Source organism: Equus quagga, chromosome 5 (assembly GCF_021613505.1).
Source record: "Equus quagga isolate Etosha38 chromosome 5, UCLA_HA_Equagga_1.0, whole genome shotgun sequence".
Classification (NCBI taxonomy): Eukaryota; Metazoa; Chordata; class Mammalia; order Perissodactyla; family Equidae; genus Equus; species Equus quagga.
The window spans coordinates 130369758-130396742 of NC_060271.1; the positions used below are offsets into that span (position 1 = coordinate 130369758).

The 26985-nt window shown below is 37.2% G+C and overlaps 1 protein-coding gene and 1 long non-coding RNA gene across 10 annotated transcripts in view; one reads left to right on the top strand and one right to left on the bottom strand.

The window, feature by feature from the left end:
• The window catches only part of LOC124239044 (uncharacterized), a 15678-nt gene extending 13619 nt beyond the window's left edge, over window positions 1–2059 (bottom strand). Inside the window, exon 1 of one of the 2 annotated variants that reach the window (XR_006888500.1) lies at window positions 1054–2059. This is a non-coding gene — a long non-coding RNA (uncharacterized LOC124239044). Of the gene's footprint in view, window positions 1–1045 lie in introns of both variants that reach the window. The other variant, XR_006888498.1, reaches the window with a different exon arrangement.
• The window catches only part of ROCK2 (Rho associated coiled-coil containing protein kinase 2), a 164624-nt gene continuing 137652 nt past the window's right edge, over window positions 14–26985 (top strand). For 6 of the 8 annotated variants that reach the window (XR_006888496.1, XM_046660403.1, XM_046660401.1 and 3 more), the window contains exons 1-2: window positions 14–682; window positions 4395–4508. Coding sequence is in view for 7 of the 8 variants with exons in the window: in XM_046660403.1 (XP_046516359.1) it covers window positions 542–682; window positions 4395–4508 (255 nt within the window). In the remaining variant the exon portion in view is untranslated. The remainder of the gene's footprint in view (window positions 683–4394; window positions 4509–26985) is intronic. The other 2 variants (XM_046660405.1, XM_046660407.1) reach the window with 2 other exon arrangements.

Consider the following 26985-nt stretch of genomic DNA (forward strand, 5'->3'; position numbering starts at 1 on the left):
GGGCGGGGCGAGCGGGGGCGCGCGCCGGCGGCCGCGGGCCGAGGGGCTTGTGGGTAGCGGCGGCGCGCGGCCGGAGACGGGCGCCGCGCGGGAGTGCGTGAGGGGAGCGGGCTGGTGGGTCTGCGGCGGCCGGCGGCGGTCATGGGAGCGGGCTGCCGGCGGCCGTAGGTGTCCGATCCTGGACTTCAGCCTCTCGAAGCCCACAGGGCGGGGCGGGCCGGGCCGGGCGGTGGCGGCGGCGCTTCCCCGCTCCCGCCCTCAGAGTCCTGAGGGAGCTCCCGGCGGACGAGCGGACCCGGCGGCGCGAATCTGACTGAGGGGCGGGGACGCCGCCTGCTCCTCGCCGCTCCCGGCCGCGCCGGGCCGGCCCCTCGGACAGCCTCAGGCCCCGGCCTCGCGCCGAGACTCGAAGCCACAGCTCGAAGCGGGCGGTGGGCCCGGGCGGAGCCCCGCCCGGAGCCATCGGTTCGGGAGCGGCGCTAGGCCCCGAGGCGGCCGGGCCGGAGCCCGGGGAGCGGGAGTGCGGCCCGGCGGCGGCGGCATGAGCCGGCCCGCGCCGACGGGGAAAATGCCCGGCGCCCCCGAGGCCGTGCCCGGGGACGGGGCGGGCGCGAGCCGCCAGAGGAAGCTGGAGGCGCTCATCCGAGACCCGCGCTCGCCCATCAACGTGGAGAGCCTGCTGGTAGGTGGCCGCGGCCCGGGAGCCCACCCGTCGCTGCCCACCCGTTCGTGGGGGAGGTCTCGCCCCCCGCCGGCCGGCGGCCGGGGCGCGGGTGGGAGGCCGGACGCTTCTGCGAGCGGGTTCCAGGGGTGGAGACCCACCTTGGATGCTTCCCTTACTCCTCCCGGGCGGGTGTCATCCCCGGCCGCCCCTTCGTGGACAGCCCTCTTGCCCTTCCCGCCTAGCCTCTGGGTTTGCGGAGTAGGGGGAGGGTTTGCTGCCCCTCGTGCACAGGACTCGCCGACTGGGGAGAGTGTCACGCTGCGTGGGGACGGGGGTCCGAGCGCGGGGGAGAGCTATGCCGTCCCTAGTGGGAGTCCCCACCTGGGTACCTGACGAAGAGCTGCCCTCGGTCTCTCCTTTCAGTCTGAAATCTTGAAACACAAGGCTGAAGTTGTCACGTTTTCAGTTGTCTGAACGTTCACAGTTGCAATTTCGTGCATTTTATGTAAATTCAATTTCCCGAGATTATTGCGCCAGAGCCAGAGTCAGTCTGAATTGTAGAGTGGAATCAGTCTCTCCTTTTCGTGGCGTGTCTTTCCTAAGGCGGCCTTTGAAATCCGAATTAATAGCCACGTAGCCTGCTAGTTGGCTCTTGATTAAGAAAGGAACCCGTAAGGCGTGCTGATTTCTTACTTCTGTTAGGATGGACGACTATGTCGCGCAGTTTGATCGCCGTGCGGTAGAGATGCAGTTCTGGGAAAGGGGGTGTGGATTTTTGCCCTGGGGCGGAGGAGAAGGCGAGCAAGATGCTCTGGGTGTTAAATTAACTCTGGAGGACTGGAGTTGGGGTGCGTGAGCTTTGGATCCTTCAGATCTCCTCTGTTTGGACGCGTGTTCAGTTCTGCTCCCTGCTGGGAGCAACCTAGTGACTAGATGATGAGAAAAACCGCCTCCTCCCTTTCCAGGGACTGACTTTTCTTCAGTTGGTTATCCTTTGAGGTTTCTGGAATCATTTGCAGGGTGACTCAGTGCTGTTTGGCCAAAGTGCAGGAACTGACTGAGAAGTGTGTCTTTCCGTGCAGTGCGCAGACAGAACGTGGTGGTGTACTGTATTCTGTCAGACGCGTTTGACGTTTTCCTTTGCTGATTCCACATTGGTGTGGTGGTTTGTGTTTTCTGGGGAGCGTGACGCCCGGGGCGGTCTTTAGAAGTCTTCGGTCGGTGGTAGGAGGGCTTGCATGGAGGGCATAGCTTTTCCTCCGCCAAAGTGGAGGCTCTGGCTTCACTCCCAGCATTTTCATTTTGGTATTTTGCTAGCAAAACTTTGACCTAAGGCCAGAAAGTTCAGTTAAAAATAGTACAGCAAATCTCAAGTATTCATCAGGTTCGTATTCAATCCCAGATAGAAATTTTTTACACTTCATTTTCATCTCTGGGTCTTTAGTGATGTTAATCATAATTATTGGGGTTATTCTGAGCTTGAACCTAAGCTATTTATATATGTAATATGATCATACATTGTTTTATTAAAGTATTTTCTAAACTATTAAAATGAAGGCTGTTTTTACAAATGAAATTACACATGCTCAGGAAACAATTTGGTCCATTCATTTATTGAGTGCCCACTTTACACTTTTATTAAGGTGACATATTACTGGTGTGAGACTTGACATCAGATGCTGCTGTCTGGACAGACTTTGTTATCACTGTTTTTTAGTTGATTAAATTATGGTTCTGAGTTGCAGTAAATCTTACCAGGCCCAAAATTGTCCCTTACTCTTTTCTTTGGAGCAAGGTTGCTGGTGCTTCTATTGCAAATTGATGAGCTGAAATTTTTTCTTAAACCATGTTATAGTAAGTTAGTTGTAAATTATGTATATTTTGTATGAAATAGTAGAACAAATTAATTTTTTATTGTGGTAACATATACATAACATAAAATTTACCATTTTAACCATTTTTGGTGTATGGTTCAGTGGCATTAATTACAATTCACATTGTTGTGCAACCATCACCACTATCCATCTTCAGAACTTCTTCATGTTTCCAAATGGGAACTCCAATGAACTAATCTTTAAAAGAATGTTATAAAAGTGGATTTCCCGAAATACTGATGAAATAATGTCTGGGATCACTTTAAAGATTTGAAACCTTACCATTTAACCTGCATGTTACAGTCGATCACTGTTTTACTGCATATGATGTTTCTTTTGGTTTTACTAGGGGAAAGAAATGTTTTGTCTTTAACAGAAAATCTTAAAGTAATATAGTCCAATAAAAGCATAGCCATGAATCTTAGTTCATTCAGGAGCCCAGAAAATACCATTTAACATTGTATACATACCGCCTGACAGAAGTAAGAAGATGAAATATACCAGAAGTTACTGTATAATTATTCTTCAGTAGGCTAGGGCTAGAAGGTAAACTCTGTAGGAAAAAATGTCATATGAGATAAGATGTAAAGTGCTTAGCTCACTGCTTGGTGCATAGTAGTGTTCATTAAATTGAGCCCACTTCTGTGTGCTTTAGCATATTTTTAGTTAATTGCTTTAAATTTCCTTTGAAATTTATTGGCAACTATTTCTTGCTATATAATTTTGAATGAGTAGCATTATCATTTGAATTTGCCATCAGAGAAGTACTTAGCAATCATCAAGCATAGATAGAGCTGGATTCCAAGACTATGTTGTTGTAGAGGCTAAATTGTCTTTTTTCTCTGCAGAGACTCCTTGCTTTATTGTGGGTCCTTAAATTAATCTGAAGAGAATATATCAGATTTGTGGTTGCAGAGTGTGAGCTGCTTGCTTGGTATTATTTAGAAATAGAGTTTTGAGAGAGGTTTGCTTCTGTAACACTTTTTTTTGGAGGGGCATGTCTTCAATGGTATGCTTTTGCAGTGTTTGAAACTTTGGGGTAAATAATGTTTTGTTGTCAAGACTCAGCTTCTTATACTGCTTACCCAAATATTATGGTAAAAGAATTGTGCTTTAGTGTGCTGGAGAGAAGTCTTTCTAAAGGTCTATGCTTTTGGGTTTTAATTTGTTTTACTTTCTAAAAGAGTAAAAGGTTATAATAACCTATGGATTCAGGCTTGAGTAAACTGTTACTTAAGAGTTGTTTTGATGGGGAAAGGTGATTAAAAATTTATTTACAATTTTCAGTGACTTAGAATACAAAATGCTTTATTTGATAGATTTCATTATATGTGTAAACTATATGAAGATATTTCTTATCACAGTGCTTGGACTTTCAGGTTGGTTTGGTTATTTGCCTAATTAAAATAAAATTATATGTGTATTTTTCTCCTATGTAATAAGTACGAATATTGTAAAGATGTAAAAGTAAGATAGAATTAAAAAGTGAAAAATTGTTTTATGCCTGTTTTTCTTTCGTGAAATAAAAGTTGGACATTTATAGCACAAATGGGATTACTTTAAAACTTATGTTTTGATGGTCAGAAAATCTTTAAAGAAAATGAATTAGCTAGAGAGGTTTCAAAAAAAATATTGTATGAAACTTACTGTTTAGGTGAAATTGAATCTCTTTGAAAGTACAGGTCCATAGTCCATCACCCACAATTCTGATGTATAAAGAGCTCTGAAAACCAAGCTTTTGGTAAAACTTATTTGATGGTAACATCTGACCTGATCTGGTGTTAGAATATTTATAGTCAGTTCATCTCTCTTGGTGTAAATAGTAATATGAGAAATATTAATGTGTTTGATTTCAGACTGCTACCCCAGACTACCAAGAGGGTTTTTGGGAACATACTGTAAAGATTTATGTACTTATTGTACCATTCAAAATCCCCCAAATTCTGAATTTGGAAGCATCTTGCCCCAAGGTAAGGCCAGTGTAGACTAAGTAAGGAAATGTAGACTTATACATATACAGCTTAGACAGTTGTAAAGAAATAGTGGATAATTATCTTGAGGCCTAAGTTGTTGTTTTGATTGACTCCTGATCATATAGCTCTGTTTTCCCATTTTGAATTCTGAAGTATTCTAAACATTAAGAGAATATAGCATGTAAATAGGAATTATGAAGCATAAAAACAAATTTTCATGTAATCACCACACGAGTTCATGAACAGAACGCTAGCCTGTTCAAGTTACCTGTGTGCTGCTGCTGCCGCTCCCTCAGTCTTCCTGCATCCTCTCCTGTCTGCTGCCCTGAAATATTTTTTATTATTCCCTTGCTTTGTTTTATAGATTATCACATTTATCTGTATCCCTAAACAGTATTGTTTAGTTTTACTTGTTTTTTTTAAACTTTATAAGAGGTTGACATTTGTATATATTCTTTAGTGACTTGCTTTTTTCACTCAAAATTATATGTCTGATTCACCCACATTGTGGTTTATTCATTTTCACTGTTACCATAAACCACAATATATTGTTCCAATCTACTTGATGTATATCTTGATGGATGTTTAGGTTGTTTTTCATTTTTTGCTATTATGGCAAGTATTGCTGTGAACATTCCTGGAGCCCGTGTGAAGTTTCTGTAGGTTTAAGTATATATCTAGGAGTGGTATATATTTAAAAACCAATTGTTAATTTTTTAGAAATGCTATGTGCAACTTAATAAGGTAACGGTTAGAGTTTAAAATTTCCCCCAACATTTTGTTATGGAAAATTTCAAAGTAAAACAAAGTTGAAAGAATTGACAACATCCCTATACTCACCGTCTAATTAATAACTGCCATATTTGCTTTATTACATCTATCCATCCCTTTATCCATCTATCAATACATTTTTTGTTTTTGATTCATTTAAAGTAAGTTCAGATATTGGTACACTTCTTTAAACTCTTCAGCATGCGTTTCATTTTAAGTAGACTTCAATATTTGTTTATTTTTTTATTTATTTATTTTATTTTTTTTTATTTTTTAAGATTTTATTTTTTCCTTTTTCTCCCCAAAGCCCCCCCGGTACATAGTTGTATATTCTTCGTTGTGGGTTCTTCTAGTTGTGGCATGTGGGACGCTGCCTCAGCGTGGTCTGATGAGCAGTGCCATGTCCGTGCCCAGGATTCGAACCAACCAAACACTGGGCCGCCTGCAGCGGAGCGCGCGAACTTAACCACTCGGCCACGGGGCCAGCCCCTATTTTTTTAAAGATTAAATTTACATACAGTGCAATGTATAAATCTTAAGTAAACCATTGATGAGTTTTGACAAATGCACACACCTGTGTAATGCAAGTCCTTAGCAAGATATAGAACATATTACCAACCCAGAAGTCTCCCTTGCATGCCTTTTCAACTAATTCCACACCCCATTCCTTTAGAGTCAATCACGCTTCTTGAGTTTTTTGTTTTGTTTGTTTGTTTTTGGCATTAAAGATTACTTTTGCCTCTTCCAGAACTTCATATAAATAGAATTCTATATATTATGTACTGTTTTGTATCTGGCTTCTTTAGCTCAGCGTAGTTTTTGAGATTCATCCATATTATTGTGTGTATCAGCAGTTTGTTCCCTTTTTATTGCTGAGTAGTATTTCATTATGTGTATAAACCACAGTCCGTTAGCCATGTCCTGTTGATGGCTATGTGGGCTGTTTTCAGTTTTTGGCTATTATATATTATTTACTTTGGCTCTTAATAAAGCTTGCTATGAACAATCTTGTATTAAGTCTTTGTGAGGATGTGTTTTCATTTCTCTTGGCTAAGGACCTAGTACTGAAATTGCTAGGTTACAGGGTAGATGTGTGTTAAGTTTTTAAGAAACTGCCAGATCTTTTCCCGAAGTGGTCATTTCATTTCACACTCCCACAGCAACGTGTGAGGTTCCAGTTCCTCCTCAACATTGAGTCTTACATTTTTGCCATTTTGTGGGTGGGTAGTGGTATCTCATTGTGATTTTAATCTGCATTTCCCTGATGACTAATGATGTACTTTTCATGCACTTGCAGGCCATTTGTGTATCTTCCTTTGTGAAGCATCTGTTCACATTTTTTGCCCATTTAAAAAAATTGGACTATGTCTTTATTATTGGTTTGTACAAGTTCTTTATCTATCCTAGATACCAGTTCTTTGTCAGATACATGTTTTGCAAAGTTTTCTCCCGGTCTGTGGCATGTCTATTTTCTTTTCTTTTTTTAAAAATTTTTTTTTTTTTTTTTTTTTATTAATGTTATGATGGATTACAAGCTTGTGAAATTTCACTTGTACATTTTTGTTAGTCATGTTGTGGGTACACCACTTCCCCCTCCGTACCCTCCCCCCACCCCCCCTTTTCCCTGGTAACCATCGATCAGATCTCCTTCTCAATATACTAATTTCCACCTATGAGTGGAGTCATATAGAGTTCGTCTTTCTCTGACTGACTTATTTCGCTTAACATAATGCCCTCGAGGTCCATCCACATTGTTGTGAATGGGCCAATTTCGTCTTTTTTTATGGCTGAGTAGTATTCCATTGTGTATATATACCACATCTTCTTTATCCAATCATCAGTTTCTGGGCATGTAGGCTGGTTCCACGTCTTGGCTATTGTAAATAATGCTGCGATGAACATAGGGGTGCAACGGACTCTTGAGATATCTGATATCAGGTTCTTAGGATAGATACCCAGTGATGGGATGGCTGGGTCATAGGGTATTTCTATTTTTAACTTTTTGAGAAATCTCCATACTGTTTTCCATAGTGGCTGTACCAGTTTGCATTCCCACCAACAGTGTATGAGGGTTCCTCTTTCTCCACAACCTCTCCAACATTTGTCGTTCTTGGTTTTGGATGTTTTTGCCAATCTAACGGGGGTAAGGTGATATCTTAGTGTAGTTTTGATTTGCATTTCCCTGATGATTAGCGATGATGAACATCTTTTCATGTGTCTTTTGGCCATATTCATATCTTCTTTTGAGAAATGTCTGTTCATGTCCTCTGCCCATTTTTTGATCGGGTTGTTTGTTTTTTTGTTGTTAAGCAGTGTGAGTTCTTTGTATATTATGGAGATTAACCCTTTGTCGGATAAGTGGCTTGTAAATATTTTTTCCCAATTAGTGAGCTGTTTTTTTGTTTCAATTCTGTTTTCCCTTGCCTTGAAGAAGCTCTTTAGTCTGATGAAGTCCCATTTGTTTATTCTTTCTATTGTTTCCCTCAACTGAGGAGTTACAGTGTCCGAAAAGATTCTTTTGAAACTGATGTCAAAGAGTGTACTGCCTATATTCTCTTCCAAAAGACTTATTGTCTCAGGCCTAATCTTTAGGTCTTTGATCCATTTTGAGTTTATTTTGGTGTGTGGTGAAAAAGAATGGTCGATTTTCAATCTTTTGCATGTGGCTGTCCAGTTTTCCCAGCACCATTTGTTGAAGAGACTTTCTTTTCTCCATTGTAGGCCCTCTGCTCCTTTGTCGAAGATTAGCTGTCCATAGATGTGTGGTTTTATCTCTGGGCTTTCAATTCTGTTCCATTGATCTGTGGACCTGTTTTTGTACCAGTACCATGCTGTTTTGATCACTGTAGCTTTGTAGTATGTTTTGAAATCGGGGATTGTGATTCCGCCGGCTTTGTTTTTCTTGCTCAAGATTGCTTTAGCAATTCGTGGTCTTTTGTTCCCCCATATGAATTTTAGGATTGTTTGTTCAATTTCTGTGAAGAATGTTCTGGGGATTCTGATTGGGATAGCATTGAATCTGTATATTGCTTTAGGTAGTATGGACATTTTAACTATGTTTATTCTTCCAATCCATGTGCAAGGAATGTCTTTCCATCTCTTTATGTCATCATCAATTTCTTTCAAGAAAGTCTTGTAGTTTTCATTGTATAGATCCTTCACTTCCTTGGTTAAGTTTATCCCAAGGTATTTTATTCTTTTCGTTGCGATTGTGAATGGGATAGAGTTCTTGAGTTCTTTTTCTGTTAGTTTATTGTTAGTGTATAGAAATGCTACTGATTTATGCACGTTAATTTTATACCCTGCTACTTTGCTGTAGTTGTTGATTATTTCTAATAGTTTTTCTGTGGATTCTTTGGGGTTTTCTATGTATAAGATCATGTCGTCTGCAAACAACGCGAGTTTTACTTCTTCGTTACCTATTTGGATTCCTTTTATTTTTTTTTCCTGCCGAATTGCTCTGGCCAGCACCTCCAGTACTATGTTGAATAGGAGTGGTGAAAGTGGGCACCCTTGTCTTGTTCCTGTCCTCAGAGGGATGGCTTTCAGCTTTTGTCCATTGAGTATGATGTTGGCTGTGGGTCTATCATATATGGCCTTTATTATGTTGAGGTACTTTCCTTCTATACCCATTTTACTGAGGGTTTTTATCATAAATGGGTGTTGGATCTTGTCGAATGCTTTCTCTGCGTCTATTGAGATGATCATGTGGTTTTTGTTTTTCATTTTGTTGATGTAGTGTATCACGTTGATTGACTTGCGGATGTTGAACCATCCCTGTGTCCCTGGTATAAATCCCACTTGATCATGGTGTATAATCTTTTTGATGTATTGCTGTAATCGGTTTGCCAAAATTTTGTTGAGGATTTTTGCATCTGTGTTCATCAGTGATATCGGCCTGTAGTTCTCCTTCTTTGTGTTGTCCTTGTCAGGTTTGGGGATCAGAGTGATGTTGGCTTCATAGAATGTGTTAGGGAGTTCTCCATCTTTCTCAATTTTCTGGAACAGTTTGAGGAGAATAGGTATTAAGTCTTCTTTGAATGTTTGGTAGAATTCTCCAGAGAAGCCGTCTGGTCCTGGACTCTTGTTTTTGGGGAGGTTTTTGATTACCGTTTCTATTTCCTTACTTGTGATTGGTCTATTCAGATTCTCCATTTCTTCCTGATTCAGTTTGGGGAGATTGTAGGAGTCTAGGAATTTGTCCATTTCTTCCAAGTTGTTCAATTTGTTGGCATATAGTTTTTCATAGTATTCTCTTATGATCTCTTGTATTTCATTGGTATCTGTTGTGATTTCTCCTCTGTCATTCCTGATTTTATTAATTTGCGCTTTCTCTCTTCTTTTCTTGGTGAGTCTGGCTAGGGGTTTGTCAATTTTGTTAATTCTTTCGAAGAACCAACTCTTTGTTTCATTGATCCTTTCTATTGTCTTTTTTGTTTCAATATCGTTTATTTCTGCTCTTATTTTTATTATTTCCCTCCTTCTACTGACTCTGGGCTTTGTTTGTTCTTCTTTTTCTAGTTCTGTTAGGTGTCGTTTGAGGTTGCTTACGTGAGCTTTTTCTTGTTTAGTGAGGTGAGCCTGTATTGCGATGAATTTCCCTCTTAGGACTGCTTTTGCTGCATCCCAAATGATTTGGTATGTCGTGTTCTCATTTTCATTTGTCTCCAGATAATATTTGATTTCTTCTTTAATTTCTTCAATGATCCATTGTTTGTTGAGAAGCGTGTTGTTTAGTCTCCACATTTTTGCACCTTTCTCTGCTTTTTTCTTGTGGTTGATTTCTAGTTTAATAGCGTTATGATCAGAAAAGATGCTTGATATTATTTCAACTCTCTTGTATTTATTGATGTTTGCTTTGGTTCCCAAAATATGGTCAATCCTTGAGAATGTTCCATGTGCACTTGAGAAGAATGTGTAACCTGCTGTTTTTGGATGAAGTGTTCTATATATATCTATTAAGTCCATCTGGTCTAATTTTTCATTTAATTCTATTATTTCCTTGTTGATTTTCTGTCTGGATGTTCTGTCCATTGGTGTTAATGGTGTGTTGAGGTCCCCTACTATTATTGTGTTGTTGTTGATGTCTTCTTTTAGTTCTATTAAGAGTTGCTTTACAAATTTTGGTGCTCCTGTGTTGGGTGCGTATATATTTACAAGTGTTATGTCTTCTTGGTGGAGAGTCCCTTTTGTCATTATATACTGTCCCTCTTTATCTTTCTTTATCTGTTTTGCTTTGAAATCTACCTTGTCTGATATTAGTATAGCGACACCTGCTTTCTTTTGTTCATTATTAGCTTGGAGTATTGTTCTCCATCCCTTCACTCTGAGTCTGTGTTTGTCTTTGGGGCTGAGGTGTGTTTCCTGGAGGCAGCATATTGTTGGATCTTGTTCTTTGATCCATCCTGCCACTCTGTGTCTTTTGATTGGGGAGTTCAATCCATTTACATTTAGAGTGATTATTGAGACGTGGGGGCCTACCACTCCCATTTTGTGTCTTGTTTTCCGGTTTTTTTCAGTTTCCTTTGTTTCTCGTCCCATGGTTTAATCTGTTCTGATGTAGAGCTGCTACTCTCTGTTGTTGTCCTTCTACTTATCTCCTCTGCTCTTGGTTTTGTAGCCCCTTTCCTTTTTTGGATTTTTCAGGAACGAGGGTTTTCCTGAGGATTTCCTGAAGAGGAGGTTTTGTGGCAATGAACTCCCTTAATTTTTGTTTATCTGGGAAAGTTTTTATTTCTCCATCGTATTTGAAGGATATTTTCGCTAGGTAGAGAATTCTCGGCTGTAGATTTTTGTCCTTCAGATTTTTGAATATATCATTCCACTCTCTTCTAGCCTGTAAAGTTTCTGCTGAGAAATCTGCTGATAGCCTGATGGGGGTTCCTTTGTAGGTTAGTTTCTTTTGCCTGGCTGTCCTTAATATTTTCTCCTTGTCGTTGACTTTTGCTAGCTTCACTACTATATGCCGTGGAGTTGGTCTTCTTGCATTGATAAAGTTTGGAGATCTATTGGCTTCTGTCACCTGAAGATCCATCTCCCTCGCCAGATTTGGGAAGTTCTCAGCCATTATTTCTTTGAATAGGTTTTCTGCCCCTTTCTCCTTCTCTTCTCCCTCTGGTATACCTATAATCCTTACGTTGCATCTCCTAATTGTGTCTGATAATTCTCGGAGAGTTTCTTCATTTCTTTTAAGTCTTGCTTCTCTCTCCTCCTCTGCCTGCAACAATTCTATATTGCCATCTTCCAAATTGCTAATTCTTTCCTCCATATTATCGGCCCTACTGTTCAGAGCATCTAGATTTTTCTTAATCTCCTCTATTGTGTTCTTCATTTCCAATATTTCTGTTTGGTTCTTCTTTATCGTATCAAACTCTTTTGTGACATAGCTCCTGAACTCGTTGAGTTGTCGGTCAGAATTCTCTCTTAACTCATTGAGAATCTTAATGATGGCTGTTTTGAAGTCATCGTCATTTAGGTTATACATCTCATTTTCTTTGGGATTGTTTTCTGTGTATTTGTTGCTTTCTTTCTGTTCTGGAGATTTAATGTATTTTTTCATATTGCTTGATGTTGTTGATTTGTGCCTCCGCATGGAAATAGAGTTTAGTTGCTCCTTTCACTTGTTTCAGCTGCTGCGGTGGGAGGAGCAGCTGTTTATATTTCACCAACCAGGAATCCTGTCCGTAGTTGCTAACTGGGCCTGGGCCCCTCTTCGTAGCCACAGTGGCCCTTTGGATTCCCTCCTCTGCCGTGGGGGCCGTCACAGGGGGGCTTCAGGCTGCAGGTGCCTACTGTTGCCGCCCACCTAGATGTGCTCTCTCCTTGGGGTCTGCAACGGTGTTATGGGCTTTTCCAGCAGCCAGGGGTGGGATCACTTATATTTGTTGCTCCGTTGCTGTCGGCACCCACCAAATCTCACTTGTCCTCTATAGGTCGCAGGAGAGCTATTGGCATCTTCTACAGTCTGTGGTTAGTACACCTAGCTATGCTGCTTTTGCCCTGGGGTCTTCCAGCCTTGTGGCTGTCGGCTGGGTGCCTTCTACTGGTGCTGTGCAGAGGCTTTCCCTAAGGCTGCTGTGTCTTTTTTTAAAAATTTTATTGAGGTCGTAATAGTTTATAACATTGTGAAATTTCACTTGTACATTGTTATGTGTCAGTCACCATATAAATGTACTGCTTCACCCCTTGTGCCCACCCCCAGCCCCCTTCCTCTCTGGTAACCACTAAACTGTTCTCTTTGTCCCTATGTTAATAATCTTGCACATGTGAGTGAAATCACAAGGAGTTTGTCTTTCTCTGTCTGGCTTATTTTGATTAACATAATAGCCTCAAGATTCATCCATGTTGTTGCAAATGGGATGATTTTGTCTTTTTTATGCCTGAGTTGTATTCCGTTGTATGTATATACCACATCATCTTTATTCATTCATCAGTGGATGGGCACTTGGGTTGCTTCCATGTCTTGGCTGTTGTGAATAATGCTGCAGTGAACATAGGGGTGTATGTCTTTTTGAATTGTTGATTTCAAGGTCTTTGGGTAAATACCCAGTAGTGGGATAGCTGGGTTGTGTGGTATTTCTATTTTTAATTTTTTGAGAAATCTCCATTCTGTTTTCCATAGTGGCTGTACCAGTTTGCATTCTCACCAGCAGTGTATGAGAGTTCCCGTTTTTCCACATCCTCTCCAACATTTGTTATTTTTTGTCTAGGTAGTTATAGCCATTCTAACGGGTGTGAAGTGATATCTTAGTATAGTTTTGATTTGCATTTCCCTGATGATTAGTGATGTTGAACATTTTTTCATGTGCCTGTTGGCCATCTGTATATCGTCTTTGGAAAAATGTCTCTTCATATCCTCTGCCCATTTTTTGATCAGGTTTGCTTTTTGGTGTTGAGTTGTGTGAGTTCTTTTATGTATTTTGGAGATTAACCCCTTGTCGGATATATGATTTGCACATATTTTCTCCCACTTAGTGGGTTGTCTTTTCATTCTGTTCCTGGTTTCCTTTGCATTGCAGAAGCTCTTTAATCTGATGAAGTCCCACTTGTTTGTTTTTTCTTTTCTTTCCCTTGTCTGGGAAGACATGGTATTCGAAAAGATCCTTTTAAGATTGATGTCAAGGAGTATACTACCTATCTTTTCTTCCAGAAGTTTTATAGTTTCAGGTCTTACCTTCAAGTCTTTGATCCATTTTGAGTTTATTTTTGTGTGTGGCTTAAGATAGCGGTCTACTTTCATTCTTTTGCATTTGGCTGTCTCATTTTCCCAACACCATTTGTTGAAGAGACTATCATTTCTCCATTGTATGTTCTTAGCTCCTTTGTTGGAGATTATCTGTCCATAGATGTGTTGTTTTGTTTCTGGGCTTTCACTTCTGTTCCATTGATCTCTAGGCTTGTTTTTGTATCAGTACCATGCTGTTTTGATTAGTATAGCTTTGTTGTACATTTTGAAGTCAGGGATTATGATACCTCAAGCTTTTTTCTTTTTTCTCAGGATTGCTTTAGCTATTTGGGATGTTTTGTTGCCCCATATGAATTTTAGGATTCTTTGTTCTATTTCCGTGAAGGATGTCATTGGGATTCTGATTGGGATTGCATTGACTCCATAGATTGCTTTGGGTAGTATGGACATTTTAATTGTGTTTATTCTTCTGATCCATGTGCATGGAATATCTTTAATTTCTTTGTGTCATCATTGATTTCTTTCATGAAAGTCTTGTAGTTTTCATTGTATATGTCTTTCACCAACTTGGTTAAATTTACTCCTAGATAGTTTATTCTTTTTGTTGCGATTGTAAGTGGGGTTATGTTCTTGAATTCTTTCTGTTAGTTCATTATTAGAGTATAGAAATGCAATTGATTTTTGTAAGTTGATTTTGTACCCTGCAATTTTGCTGTAGTTCATTATTTCTAATAGTTTTCTGATGGATTCTTTAGGATTTTCTATGTATAAAATCATGTCATCTGTGAACAGTGAGTTTCGCTTCTTCATTGCCTATTTGGATTCCTTTTATATTTCTTTTTCTTGTCTAATTGCTCTGGCCAGCATGTCTATTTTTTATAATCAAATTTTTTTGTGTTTACTGCTTTTTCTGCCTAAGACCATTGCTTATCCACCATGTTGCAAAGATATTCTCCTTTGCTTTCTTCTATAAGGTTTCTAGTTCAACTTTTATGTTTAGGTCTAGGGTATGTATTCAGCCACTTTTAGTGTATGGTGTGAGTTAGGGGTCAAGGTTCATTTTTTTCCTCTACATTTCCCATACCCAGTTATCCAGACTATCCAGCACTCATGTTTTTTTTTCAGCTTCATTGAAATATAATTGACATTTTATATATTTAAGGTGCATGATCAGTACATGTATATGTTGCCAAATGTTTACCACATTAGGGTTAGTAAATGCATCCTTCACATAATTACCATGTTGTTTTAATGGTGAGAATATTTAAGATTTATTCGCTTAGCAACTTTCAAGTCTACAATACAGTATTGTTAACTATAGTCAGCAGCACCAAATTTTAAAAAACATTTTTCTTTTCTCATTGGATTGCCTTGGCACCTTTGTCGAAAATCAATTTACTGTTGGGTGGACTTTTCGTGTTTCTGCTGCCTTGGTTAGTACATCAAATCTTTAGTCATTGTTCTGTTGTTTAACCCATGCTGTATTCAAAATTCATTTTTTTGGTTATATCTTTTTATCTGAAGGAGGTAGGCAGGCAACCATGGTTGAGAGAGGGAAACATAGATTTCATTTTTTGCAGTGAAGAAAGATTTGTCATTTTTTAAATTATAAAAATACTCTGTTCTTACTATAGAAAATCTAGGGAATAGAGAAAGGTTTAAATGCAAGTGATGCTTATAGATAGTCTCCCCACACAGAGATAACCACTGTTTAGATTAACATTTTGGTATAAATGTCTGTCTGAAAAATTAAAATACAAAAAAGTTAAAATTATTCTGTACATGTGCTTTGTCTTTTTTTTTTTATGCATAAGGAATAATAGAAGCTTTTATGTAGTCAAATTTATCAGTCTTCCCACTGTAGAGTGATTTCTGGCTTAGATGTCATGGTCATTCTCCATTACCAAGAATTTGATTCATATACTTGAATTTTCTTTTAATACTCTGATGGTTTTATTTTTAATGTTAATTTTATTCCATTTGGAATTCTGATGGAAAGTATGAAGTAGGGGTACAAATATTTTATCAGGAGATTTGTTGAAGTATTAGAACTCCAAAAGTGTTAATTGGGAGTCTTTGTTTATCTCTCTGTATTGTCACACAACTTTCTGTTTGGAGAGTGGTGATTAGGGGAGGAGAGAAGGTAGTGATTATAGATTTGGTTTCCGTTTGGGCTTCTTGAGTTTCTTCATGGAAATATTACTCTACACCTATACTTAAAATTCACTTGTGTGCTGACATTCAGTACGATATATTTGAGCTGTTAGTGATGAGGGTTATTGGTGAAGAGAATGTAGATGACTCACGGCAACTTACAGCTTTTGGGGAAAAAACACAAAATAACGTTTTCCATTGGTAGTTAGCTTATTATATGGAGCTTAATATTTTTAAATTGATGTGAAATCATGGTGGCATTTGGGACTCTACTAAAACTGTCTCTTTTCACTTTATCCTTGATTGGAGTCATTCTTTCCTTTCATCTGTACTTTTTTTTTTTAAGTATGATTAAATTATAGAGATATATTTGTAAATTCTGCAGTTGACTGTCCCAGTTGACCCTCACTTATCTTTTTGGAAAGCATTTTCATCACAGTAGTTGGTATTTTACTCTGTGTATGTGTGTGTGTGTGTGTGTGTGTGACAAAAAGGAAAAATTGAGATTCATTTTTGGTTCATTGTTGATAATCTTTTGGGGAATATTTCTGAGTCCAAGAATGATTTTATGGTTTGTTGCTTCATTTTGGTAAGGTGTGGGTTGTTTGTTCAGATATCTAAAGTGCTTTATAATTTTTTTGTTATATTTAATGATCGCTTAGTATTCAATGTCTAATTCCCTTTATTCTCTAAAAGAGTTTCAGGCTTTTTTAGTTATGAAACAAGTGATAGAAATTTTCTTTATTTTCAAGAGATTATAGACTGGGAAATAATTTCTAACACTTCATTATTGGGGTTGTTTTTAATTCCATGGAAATGAATAGCAGAGCCTCCTCCAGCAATAATTTATTTAGATAGAAACAGAGCAGAGCAGGATTGGCATTTAATTACTTGGATGATTGTGATGTGGAATGCTTAATATAATAAGTATTGTTGTCTTATATTCTTCTTGGTTTTTGAGTTTGTTTAATGGACAGTACAAGCTCTTTTAGGACATGAGTCTTTTTTTGTGTTCTTATTACTGTGTCCTGTAAGTATTTGTTGAACTAACCAATAATTCTTTTTTGGTGATGAGCAGTGATAAACTGTGGAAATATATCCCTGCTTGAAGAGAGATTAAAGTATTCCCCAAATAAACATTTTGGTGTATGTTTATATATATCATATACATACCATATATGTTATATATAAAGTGTTCCTCTCACTTTATTCTTACCTATCTATAGTAAGGGAAATAGGTAAACATCTGTATTTGCAGAGAGGATGGGTTTGGGTGGTAGAATTAATTGGAGGTCAAGCAGGAAAAGTAAATTGCGATTTGGATATTTTCTGGATTGTGCTGAAACAGTTTCTCTTGGAAAGGATTTAAGCTAATTTTATTCTGTTTTAGGTGAAGTAAAGACACCTTGTGTAGGCTGAACAGGCTTTGTCATTTATCATGTGTCATCTCTTCTTCCTACCCCCTAACTTTTCTTCTGGTTAAACATATCCAGTTCCTTTTTATATTTCTAGGTGATGCCTGTGTTGAAACAGCACTTCATGAGTAAGAACAGATGAGATACTGGTGGTGTGTGAAATTCTTTAGAATGGCATCTTGGCTGTTATATGTCAACAAAATTAAAAACAAAGCCAGAGGGCTTGAGAGATTTTGAGGAGTGGAGTGTTATTACAAGTCAGCATGAGTGACTGTTTGAAAAATTTTTGTATATTATCAAGTATTCTGATTACTAGCATTTTTATTTAGCTTTAAAATGGTTCTTGTTTGTAATAATCTGTTTCTTATTTTTCTAATTAACCCAAATGCTTGATTTTTCTTGTTCCCTTTGCATCGTATTTAAAACAGTTATAGAAAGAAGGGAATTTAGAGTTGTGGTAGTTTTTTTCTGTCTTCTGCTGGTGTTCAGTTAGCAGACAAAAGAGAGCAAGACACAGTATCTTGCTTGTAAGTCCTTGATAATTGTTGGTTGAATGAATAAATATAGCCTGCAGATGTAGTCAATTGACGAGGCATGTTTCAGTCTCTTATTTACTCTTAGAATTAGCTCTGAAATAAAAGTGTGGCAATTGAAAGTAGTCAGCAGGTGTTGAACATAAGTATCATTGTTTACTAGTTTTGCTAGTTCTTTTTATTGAGTTATTTTACTTACATACTATAAAATTCACCCATTGTAAGTATACATTGTACTGATTTTCAGTAAATTTATGGAGTTGTGCAACCGTCATCACAATCCGTTTTCATTAATCCCCCAAAATTCCCTTGAGCATATTTGCAGTTGTGCCTTGCTCTCAACCCAGCCAACCACTATCTGTTTTCTGTCTCTATAAATTTGTCTTTTCTGGAAATTCCGTACAAGTAGACTCATACAAGATGCAGTCGGTTTTTTCTGGCTTCTTTTACCTAGCATAATGTTTTTAAAGTTCATCTATGTTGTAGTATATGTCAACATTTTGTCCTTTTTAATTGCTGAATAAAATTTTGTTGTATAGATATATGTACATTTTGTTTATGAATTCGCCATATATGTGGACATGTTTTTATTTCTCTTGGTTAGATTTCAGGGAATGGGATTGCTGGGTATTATGGTTAGTTTATGCTTGACCCTTAAGAAACTGGCAACTGTTTTCCAAAGTGGTTGCACCATTTTACATTCCCACCAGCAATGTATGAGGGTTCCAGTTTCTTCACATCTTCAGAGAATACTTAGTGATGTCTGTCTTTGTGATATAGCCATTGTTGTGCATTTTACTAATAACAAATGATGTGCTGAGCACTGTTTGACGTGCTTGTTAATTTTGCTTTTTCTTTTGACTTTTACTAATGTACTGTGAGTGTGGTCTAGTAAAAGGAGTTTCATTTTGTATACCATAGGCTTATTGCAATGTTTAAAAACAGAATACAAATAAATACAGATCAGAGCCTTTTGTAGGTGGAATTATCCCACTGACTAGTGCCTCCATCTGAAAGGCCTAATTAATACTAAGCATTTTTTTAAAAACCTTGTTATGGTACCTTTTGCTTCCAAGTCATGAATGAGCCTTGCTGAGCAGCGTAGGCCCTGGTAATGGCAGTGGAGTCTCTACTAGTTGGGTTATTTCTAAGCTGCAGATCAAGTTGAAGTACTTCTGACTTAAATGTATGGCCTTTGAGCATTTCTCCATTCTGCTCTGTGCTCATCTTTCCTTTTTGGATTTTTTGTTTGTTTCTGAGGAAGATTAGCCCTGAGCTAACATCTTTGCCAGTCTTCCTCCACTTTATATGTGGGTTGCTGCTGCAGCATGGCTGACAAGTGGTGTAGATCCATGCCCGGGATCTGAACCTGCGAACCTGGGCCACTGAAGCAGAGCACACTGAACTTAACCCTGTGCCACAGGGCTGGCCCCCTGTTTTGATTATTTTGAACATGTTGAGTTAGCCTATAAACTTATTTCTTTCATCTTGACCCAACATTTATCTTTTCTGTTCTTCATAAAGATTAGGAAACGGTTCTTGGTACTAATTCAGTAACCTGGTTCCTATGAGGGTAGGTAACTACTGGTGTTTTAAACACTGTATATTATGCCTGGTTTTTGGCCTATACTTTGAGTAGCCATCTGAATTTAACATACAGATAAAATATTGCCTCTTGTTCACAGGTGGCATTGGGTATTGACTTGTGGGATTCCATTATGTACAAAATTTTGGAACTTAACCAAGATACAGTGTTCTTTTCAGATGTAAAAGTAGCTGCCTTATTTGTGCATTCTGTATCAGGATGTGACCCTACTGTTTTGTTTTTCATTATGATTCCTTTAGAAGTCATACTAAAAGTTTGCTCATTGAAATTGGAGCTTTCCCTTTAGCCGTAGTTTAGATGAGGTATTTTTTTGTTTTTATTAAAGATAACGTGGGACTTTTTTGAGCAGTGAAGGAAGAATTTAGGAAATAATTCTTTTAATATTTAAGATGCTTTAATATATTAAAGATAAATTTAAAAAATTTTTGGTTGTAGTGATATTTTTCTAAGAGGAAAGTGCACTAGCTTTGAGGCCTGCAAGATCTAGTGAAATGTGTTTTTGTACGTTGAAACTGCTGCAAGAATATTTGAAGTATTAAACGTCTAAACGTTAGTATGATTTTGAAAAATGTTTCACCTTTTTGGGATAAGTTATAGACTTATGTTTGTGGCACTTTGGACTTTTATACGTTTAAATATATATGGCCCTATTTTATTGTGTTACATAGTGACTAAAGTTCAAGTTGAAGGTTAAAAATGGTGTGTTATGGTTGACTAGTTTACCTTCGTTGAAAGAATCAAGATTTAAAATTTTTTTTTGTGAACCATTAGACTTCATTAAGTGCTGCTAACAGGTCATACAATCAGCACATATGGGAATTAGTAAAGATTAGAAGAAAAGACATCAAAATTGTGGGTTTCTTTCAGAGAAATGAGATACTGCATCAGAAATTGGGGAAAGAGATGTTGCGGAATATAAAGCTAATATTAATAACAATATTGTACCTTTTCTAAATTTAGAAAAATTTATTTGGCGTTAACAGAATATTTGGAGTTGCTTTTAAATATCTAAAACATGAACTTTGAATTTTCATATTGGCTCCTCAATGATTATATTTCTCAAAATATAATCACTGAAATTATGTGCAAATGAAATAATGATGAATTTTCTCTGAACTTGAGATGCACGGTATCATCCTATATTAATTGCATTCAACATGAAACAACTGTTTTTGTCTTACATTCTTTGAAAAAAGATAATCTTAAGAAAATTTAATTTAAATAAATGCATTGAAAAAAATTTCCCTTACTGGATTAAAGGTCATTTTAAGTAAGGATTTTTCTAATCTTTATCTACTAAAGCCAGTAACAGTAGTTTCCAAACCTTGCTATGCATAGGACTCAACTGGAGATTTTTAGAAATATTGATGTCTTGCCTCCATCCCCAGACGTTCTAATGTAATTGGTATGTGGTGCAACCTGGAGTGGGGAGTTTTTAAAAGTTTAAAAAGAACAGTTATTCTTAAGTGCAGGAGAGTGTGGGAACCACTGAACTGAGGGGTGCAGTAGTGTAATTCATAAAATGGCAGATGGGCCATTGGGTCCAAACTGTATCTGAGAAAAAGAGAATACTAATTTTTTTCTTCCTTAATTTTTGTGGCTCACTGAGGCTTGGATGAAACCTGAAAGCCAGAATTACCTGATGGAAGCCAGAATCACTTCTAGGGTGCTTGGTGGAAATGGTGTCAGATCTTCCGATTTAGGTGGTCTGTGGTGGGACCAGGAATTTGCATTTAAACAAGCATCTCAGGTAGTTCTCTGATACAGGCAATCTGCAGGTCAGAGTTTGAGAAACACTGTAGGTGTTGCTTCTTGTACTGACTGACTGAAAAAAAAAAGCAAACAGACGTAGTTGAGATCTTTTTGGCACACAGCATTGTATATATAGAAAAGGCTGGCATACAGAGAGAGGCTGTATTTTCTGAAATATCCAAGGTCATCACATTTATATCTTTTAGAGCTCCTTAGGAATCAGACCAGGGCTTTTTTTATTTTAGAAGGATATTTAATTTGCTGAGCTTTTCTGAAGGGAGACTCAGACAAGATACACCAAACAGAAGTGAAAAAAAATTTTATTGTGGTAAAATATACATAATATAAAATTTCAATATAGAAACGTTACCATGACATCTTACTCTTCTGTGAGAAGCAGTCTACAGAGACTTACTGGCCTAGAAATATATAATTTTGATGTTTCACATTTAATAAATGGTGATGGGGAAAATAGTAACAGTCTGTTTACTCACTGACCGTTGATTTAATTCAGGAAGAAAAATTTCACTAGGAGTGTATGATTCTTCAGAGCATAGCACCTAAAACAGGGTGGTATATGTTTATTTGTGATTGTGCCTGTGTTTAAAAAAAAATAAAATCATTCAAAAGCTATTTTATGGTCTCGTTAAAAGCAGGCAAAAAATAAAATACTGTAAAATATTCTAAACACTTATATTAAACTGTTTTGAGATTTTATTTTTTAAAGCAACCTTGAAGTTATTGGTTACATTAAAGAATAGTCATTTTTCTTAACATCTTACTGTTTACATTCTTAAAAATGCACATTCTTTGCAATTATTTCCCTTCACATCATTTAAAATTAGAGAAAACCCGACGATTCATAGGCAGTGGATAATATGTCCATATTTTTCATTCTCTCAGTTAACGTATACCAGATTTCCTGCTGTTTGGCTATTTTAATTTTGGTGGTTAAGGGGTATGTACATATTTCAGAAATTTGAAAATTAAAATTTGCGTTTATTGGTTCTTATGATAATAGTTATAGCTCTTAGAGGAATAGAACTTATGATTTTTTAACTTTTAGTATTTGCGATCTTTAGCGACTCACTTTTTGAAGATTTTATCTTGTGGACAATAAGACTGCTCACACTTGTGGTCAAGGCACAATTAATTAATATTTATGAGACTCTAGGGTGATGCATAGTAAGATTATGTTTAAATCCCTAAAGATTTTTGACAGTTTATCTTTTAAAATGTATCCATCCTTTCCAAATTATTCCAGAATAGAAAGATAACTGCAAATGTGAAATCCAAAACTGGGTGGCCCTTCTTTCACTGATTTAATATACTTCTGTGATTTTCTTTAGAAATTGTTACGTGTGATTTATTAACATTTTATTGGAAGTGATATTTTGATTTAGAAACGTTTTACAATTTCGTTATTAGAATCTCTATCCCATAATACCTTGGTGTTGTATAAGATGCTCCAGCATTTCTAAATATTTGGCAAAATGCAGTTTAATTTGAGACTTCATGATTGGTTATGCCATGTCCATGCTAAAAAAATTCTAAGGTATTATTTCTGACTGTAGCTTAAATGGAATATATAATTCATGATTACAGCATTTAAAATTAGAGTCCGAATATGTTTTGTTAATATTGTTATACTCAGGCTAAAGAAGAATTCGGTCACAAAAGCAAGATGTTACATTATAAAAGAATGAGAAACTCACCTAAAGGAGTTTGCTGGTAGTTCTGAAAAGCAGTTTCTGCTGCAAGCATATATTTTTATGAAAAGGGGGAAGCTGTAAATTACAAAATTTGAAGGCGTGACTGAAAGCAGATTTTTTTCCATATTTAAGACATTTCCATAATAGGAGAGCAACGGATGATACAAATAAAACTAAATTTAGAACTAATAAAAGGAAACTCTAGTACAAAATTGGCCTATGAAATTTCCTTCAGAGGGAAGTCATAAAGTAAAACACTGAATACATTTTTAAGAAGTTCATTACTGATTTTTGGGGGAGAGTTGGGGAGATGGATGGTTACAAAGTTTTAGCATAGAGAAGTTTTGTCTTTCAAGATGATAAGGAGAATATAAGTCCCTGACATAGTGTTTTATTGTGCTTCTTTTTTTCTGTTATAAACAGAGAACATTTCTCTTATGAACTGAACTGTGTTCAGTTTAGTCTAAGTTACAACAAATCTGTGAAATAAAAAGTCTAAAAGTTTGAACAGTGGCTTGCTTATTTCAAATCATTTTCTCTAAGTAAAATTCCATTAAAATAAATCCCTAAAATGGATCCTCTTTAACCTATATTATTAATATATGAAAATGAAAATGAATTTTTTTCCTTAAGTTTCTTTTTTCTTTTGTCTATGGTAAAGACATAAAAATGGAAAGTAAAGATGGAAAAAAATGAAGGGAAATGACTTGATTATTTATTTTCAAGTGTATTTTTAAAAGAAGCAAAGTAGTATAATGGAAAGAATACTGGATTTGGAGTCATAACAGCTAAGACTGGTATTAATTAATTAGATGTTTTATTAATTATCTTCTTGACTGTGAGTGATAATTTATAAGACTATCTCTCTCTGCCTCAAGGAGATGTGAAGATTAAATCCAGTGAGAAGCTAACTATATCTGCTAGTATTCTGTAAAATGTACAGAACTTTAGCTTTTATTTATTTATTCTTTTGCTTGAGGAAGATTAGTCCTGAGCTAACATCTGTGCCAGTCTTCCTCTATTTTATATGTGGGTCACCACCACAGCATGGCTGATGAGTGGTGTAGGTCTGCACCTGGGCTCTGAACCTGTGAACATGGACTACCAAAGCAGAGCGTGCCAAACTTAACCACTATGCCGTGGGGCCGACCCCAGAACTATAGCTTTTTTACAGACAGTTGACGAACTATCTGTAAAACAGCCTATGTTGTATATGTCTATAAATGTCTTCGAAAAGGTATGTGCATAATGTGCATACAGAATCAGTCTTCTTATGTTAGCCTGTTTTTTCCAAAAAGGCAGTACGTTACTTGGCACATATTAGGTTCTCTAAAGTATTAAATCAATGAGTGAAAATTAGTTGACATTTTAATCTTTTAATTCACTGAGATTAATTAGTTGTATTGAGTGAATATTTGCTTGTATTATTTTTGGGATTGTTTTCTTGTCCTCCAAATGTCAACTTTTTCCCAGTTCTAAGGTTTATTCTTTTTGAGTAGGTGTGATATTGTACTATCAAAACAGAATCTGTTGTTCTTATGTAATTAAGATTTTATAAATCCTGATATATAAATGTGAGGAAAAGTCATGACAAAATTTTTAAACCTTTGTATTAGTATTCACATAGAAAGATCTTGATCATGCTTTTGTATATAAGATTTAAAGAAGCATTTGGGTTGCATCAACAGTTCTTATCTGTGACTTGAATTTAGCAACTTCTGGCCTACTTTTAGTAACAAAGATAAGTTTAGGAACAATTACAAAGAATAGTTTGGAAGATGCAAACTGCGTATGTTATGCTTTATTACCCCTGGTAAAGATTCTGGTCCTTAGACATACCAGGGTAATTATAATTTTATTATGTAGAAAAATATATACAAGTAGCACAGTAGTATGTGATGTGATCATTATTTATTGATGGCCACTGTAATTGGTAACTGTTTAATTTTCTTGGATCATGTAATTTCAAAACTGATTTTGGGGTTTAGGATGTGGTAACAGAGCTGGGCCTTATTTCATAAGCCTATTGTCAACCATTTAACAAGCTCATGGAATTAGAATTTGTATTTCTATAGTCTAGGAAAAACTAGATTAGTATAAACTAGGCATAATTGAAATGAATATGGGGAGAAGCCTGTCAGTAGCATGGTTGTGGTGATACATTATACACTTTCCCTATTGTGGCATTTATGAATTAGGAAATGAATTTTATCTACTTTCATTTTTTTTTCTTTTTGTATTTCAGTGGTTTTTCTTACAATAGGGAGACTTGAACACAGACTGTTTTCTATCTTGTAGATGGTCTATGCTTAGATGCCTCCATTGGAGTAAAGGGGAGGGGTTTTGGAAGGGCTCTTTCGATCTGGAGAGAAGAGCAGGGCAAAGTCTTGGTGGAGATAATGGCTCATAGTCTTGGGCTTTGAGGGATAGCTTGTTGTCTTTAGAGATGTGAAAAGGGAAGAGAGTGAGCAGGACTAGGGAGAGAGGAAGTCTCCCTTTCCCAGATAACTGAATATACCATGTTTTTTTTTTTTTTTTAAAGATTTTATTTTTTCCTTTTTCTCCCCAAAGCCCCCCGGTACATAGTTGTGTATTCTTCGTTGTGGGTTCTTCTAGTTGTGGCATGTGGGATGCTGCCTCAGCGTGGTCTGATGAGCAGTACCATGTCCGCGCCCAGGATTTGAACTAACGAAACACCGGGCCGCCTGCAGCGGAGCGCGCGAACTTAACCGCTCGGCCACGGGGCCAGCCCCTATACCATGTTTTTTTATATTCTGCCTTTGTCTCTACCTGAAGTGCTCCCTCTCCTTCTCTGCTTTGTCAGCTCACAAAAAACCAAACAAAACAACCTTTTTTTTTAATTACAAAGGTAATACATGCCTATTTGAAAAATTAAAAATTACAGAAGTGAATATAAAATATTAGTTCTCTTCTTAGCCTTTTTTCCTTGATCTCTGTCTTCTAAGACAACCACTTTATAACACATCAATGTATCACTACCCCTTTTGCTGTGCATATAACAACCTAATGGTGTGTCATTTTCCTTTTATTCCTTACCTATTAAACCCACAAATACTTGTGGGTTTTTAAAAAACCAAAATGCAGCTATACTGTGTCTATTGTTCTGTATTTGCTTTTTTCATTTATTTTGGAAATTGTCCAGTCAGAACTTAAAATTCACCTAGTTCTTTTGTAATTTTTAATTTAATTTAATGTTTGTTTTTTTTTGAGAAAGGTTAGTCCTGAGCTAACATCTGTCACCAATCCTCCTCTTTTTGCTGAGGAAGACTGGCCCTGAGCTGACATCCATGCCCATTTTCCTCTACTTTATATATGAGACACCTGCCACAGCATGACTTGACAAGTGGTGCATAGGTCCGTATCTGGGATCTGAACCAGTGGACCTTGGACCACCAAAGTGGAATTTGCAAACTTAACCACTGCACCACCAGGCCAGCGCCTACCTAGTTCTTTTTAAGGGCTGTGGAGAGTTCCATTATCTGGATTTGCCATAGTTTATTTTACTATTCCAGTATTGATAGACATTTAGGTTGTTATAAAGGTTGCTGCAGTGAACATCATTGTAAGTATTTTGTGCATATATGTGGATATTTTTGTAGATCTCAAGAAATGGAATTGTTAAAGTGTGTGTACATTTAAAATTCCAAAATAATCTCAATTGCTTTTTTAAAAAGCTATAGCAAATTGAACTCTCCCAGTAGTGATGAGAATACACATACTCCCATATCTTTGCTAGGCTGAATATCATCAGCCTTTTACATTATTTGCCAATTTGATAGGTAGACAAAACCAAGTCGCTCCCTTTGCTTTTATATCCATTTCAATATTTGATTACTAATGAGATGGAGCACCTGTTGTTAGTCACTTCTGGTTTTTAATTTTCTTTCAAGATCCACCTTAAATTTATTTTCCCTGTGAGATCTCCTCTAATTCCTGTTAATCTTCCCTTGACTCCAGGCAATGGCTTTCTTCCTCTTCTTTGCTCATATAGTACTTTGTATATATCTCTGTTGTAAGCAGTTATAATCATATTGTATTATGATTATTTACTTACTATATACCAGACCAGGAGCTCCTCTAGGGTTGTGACCATGTAATATTCATTTTTTTTTTAACTTTTGTATCTCAGTTTATTGGCAATATGGGGACTAAAACCTCCTAGTTGTTAGCATAATGTGGCATAAATGCTTTAAAGATGATTTCTTTCTTTTTCTTTGTTTTATTGAGGTATAACTGACATACAGCATTGTATAAGTTTAAGATGTATCACATATTGACTTAACTTACACATATTGCAAAATGATTACCACAATAAGTTTAGTTAA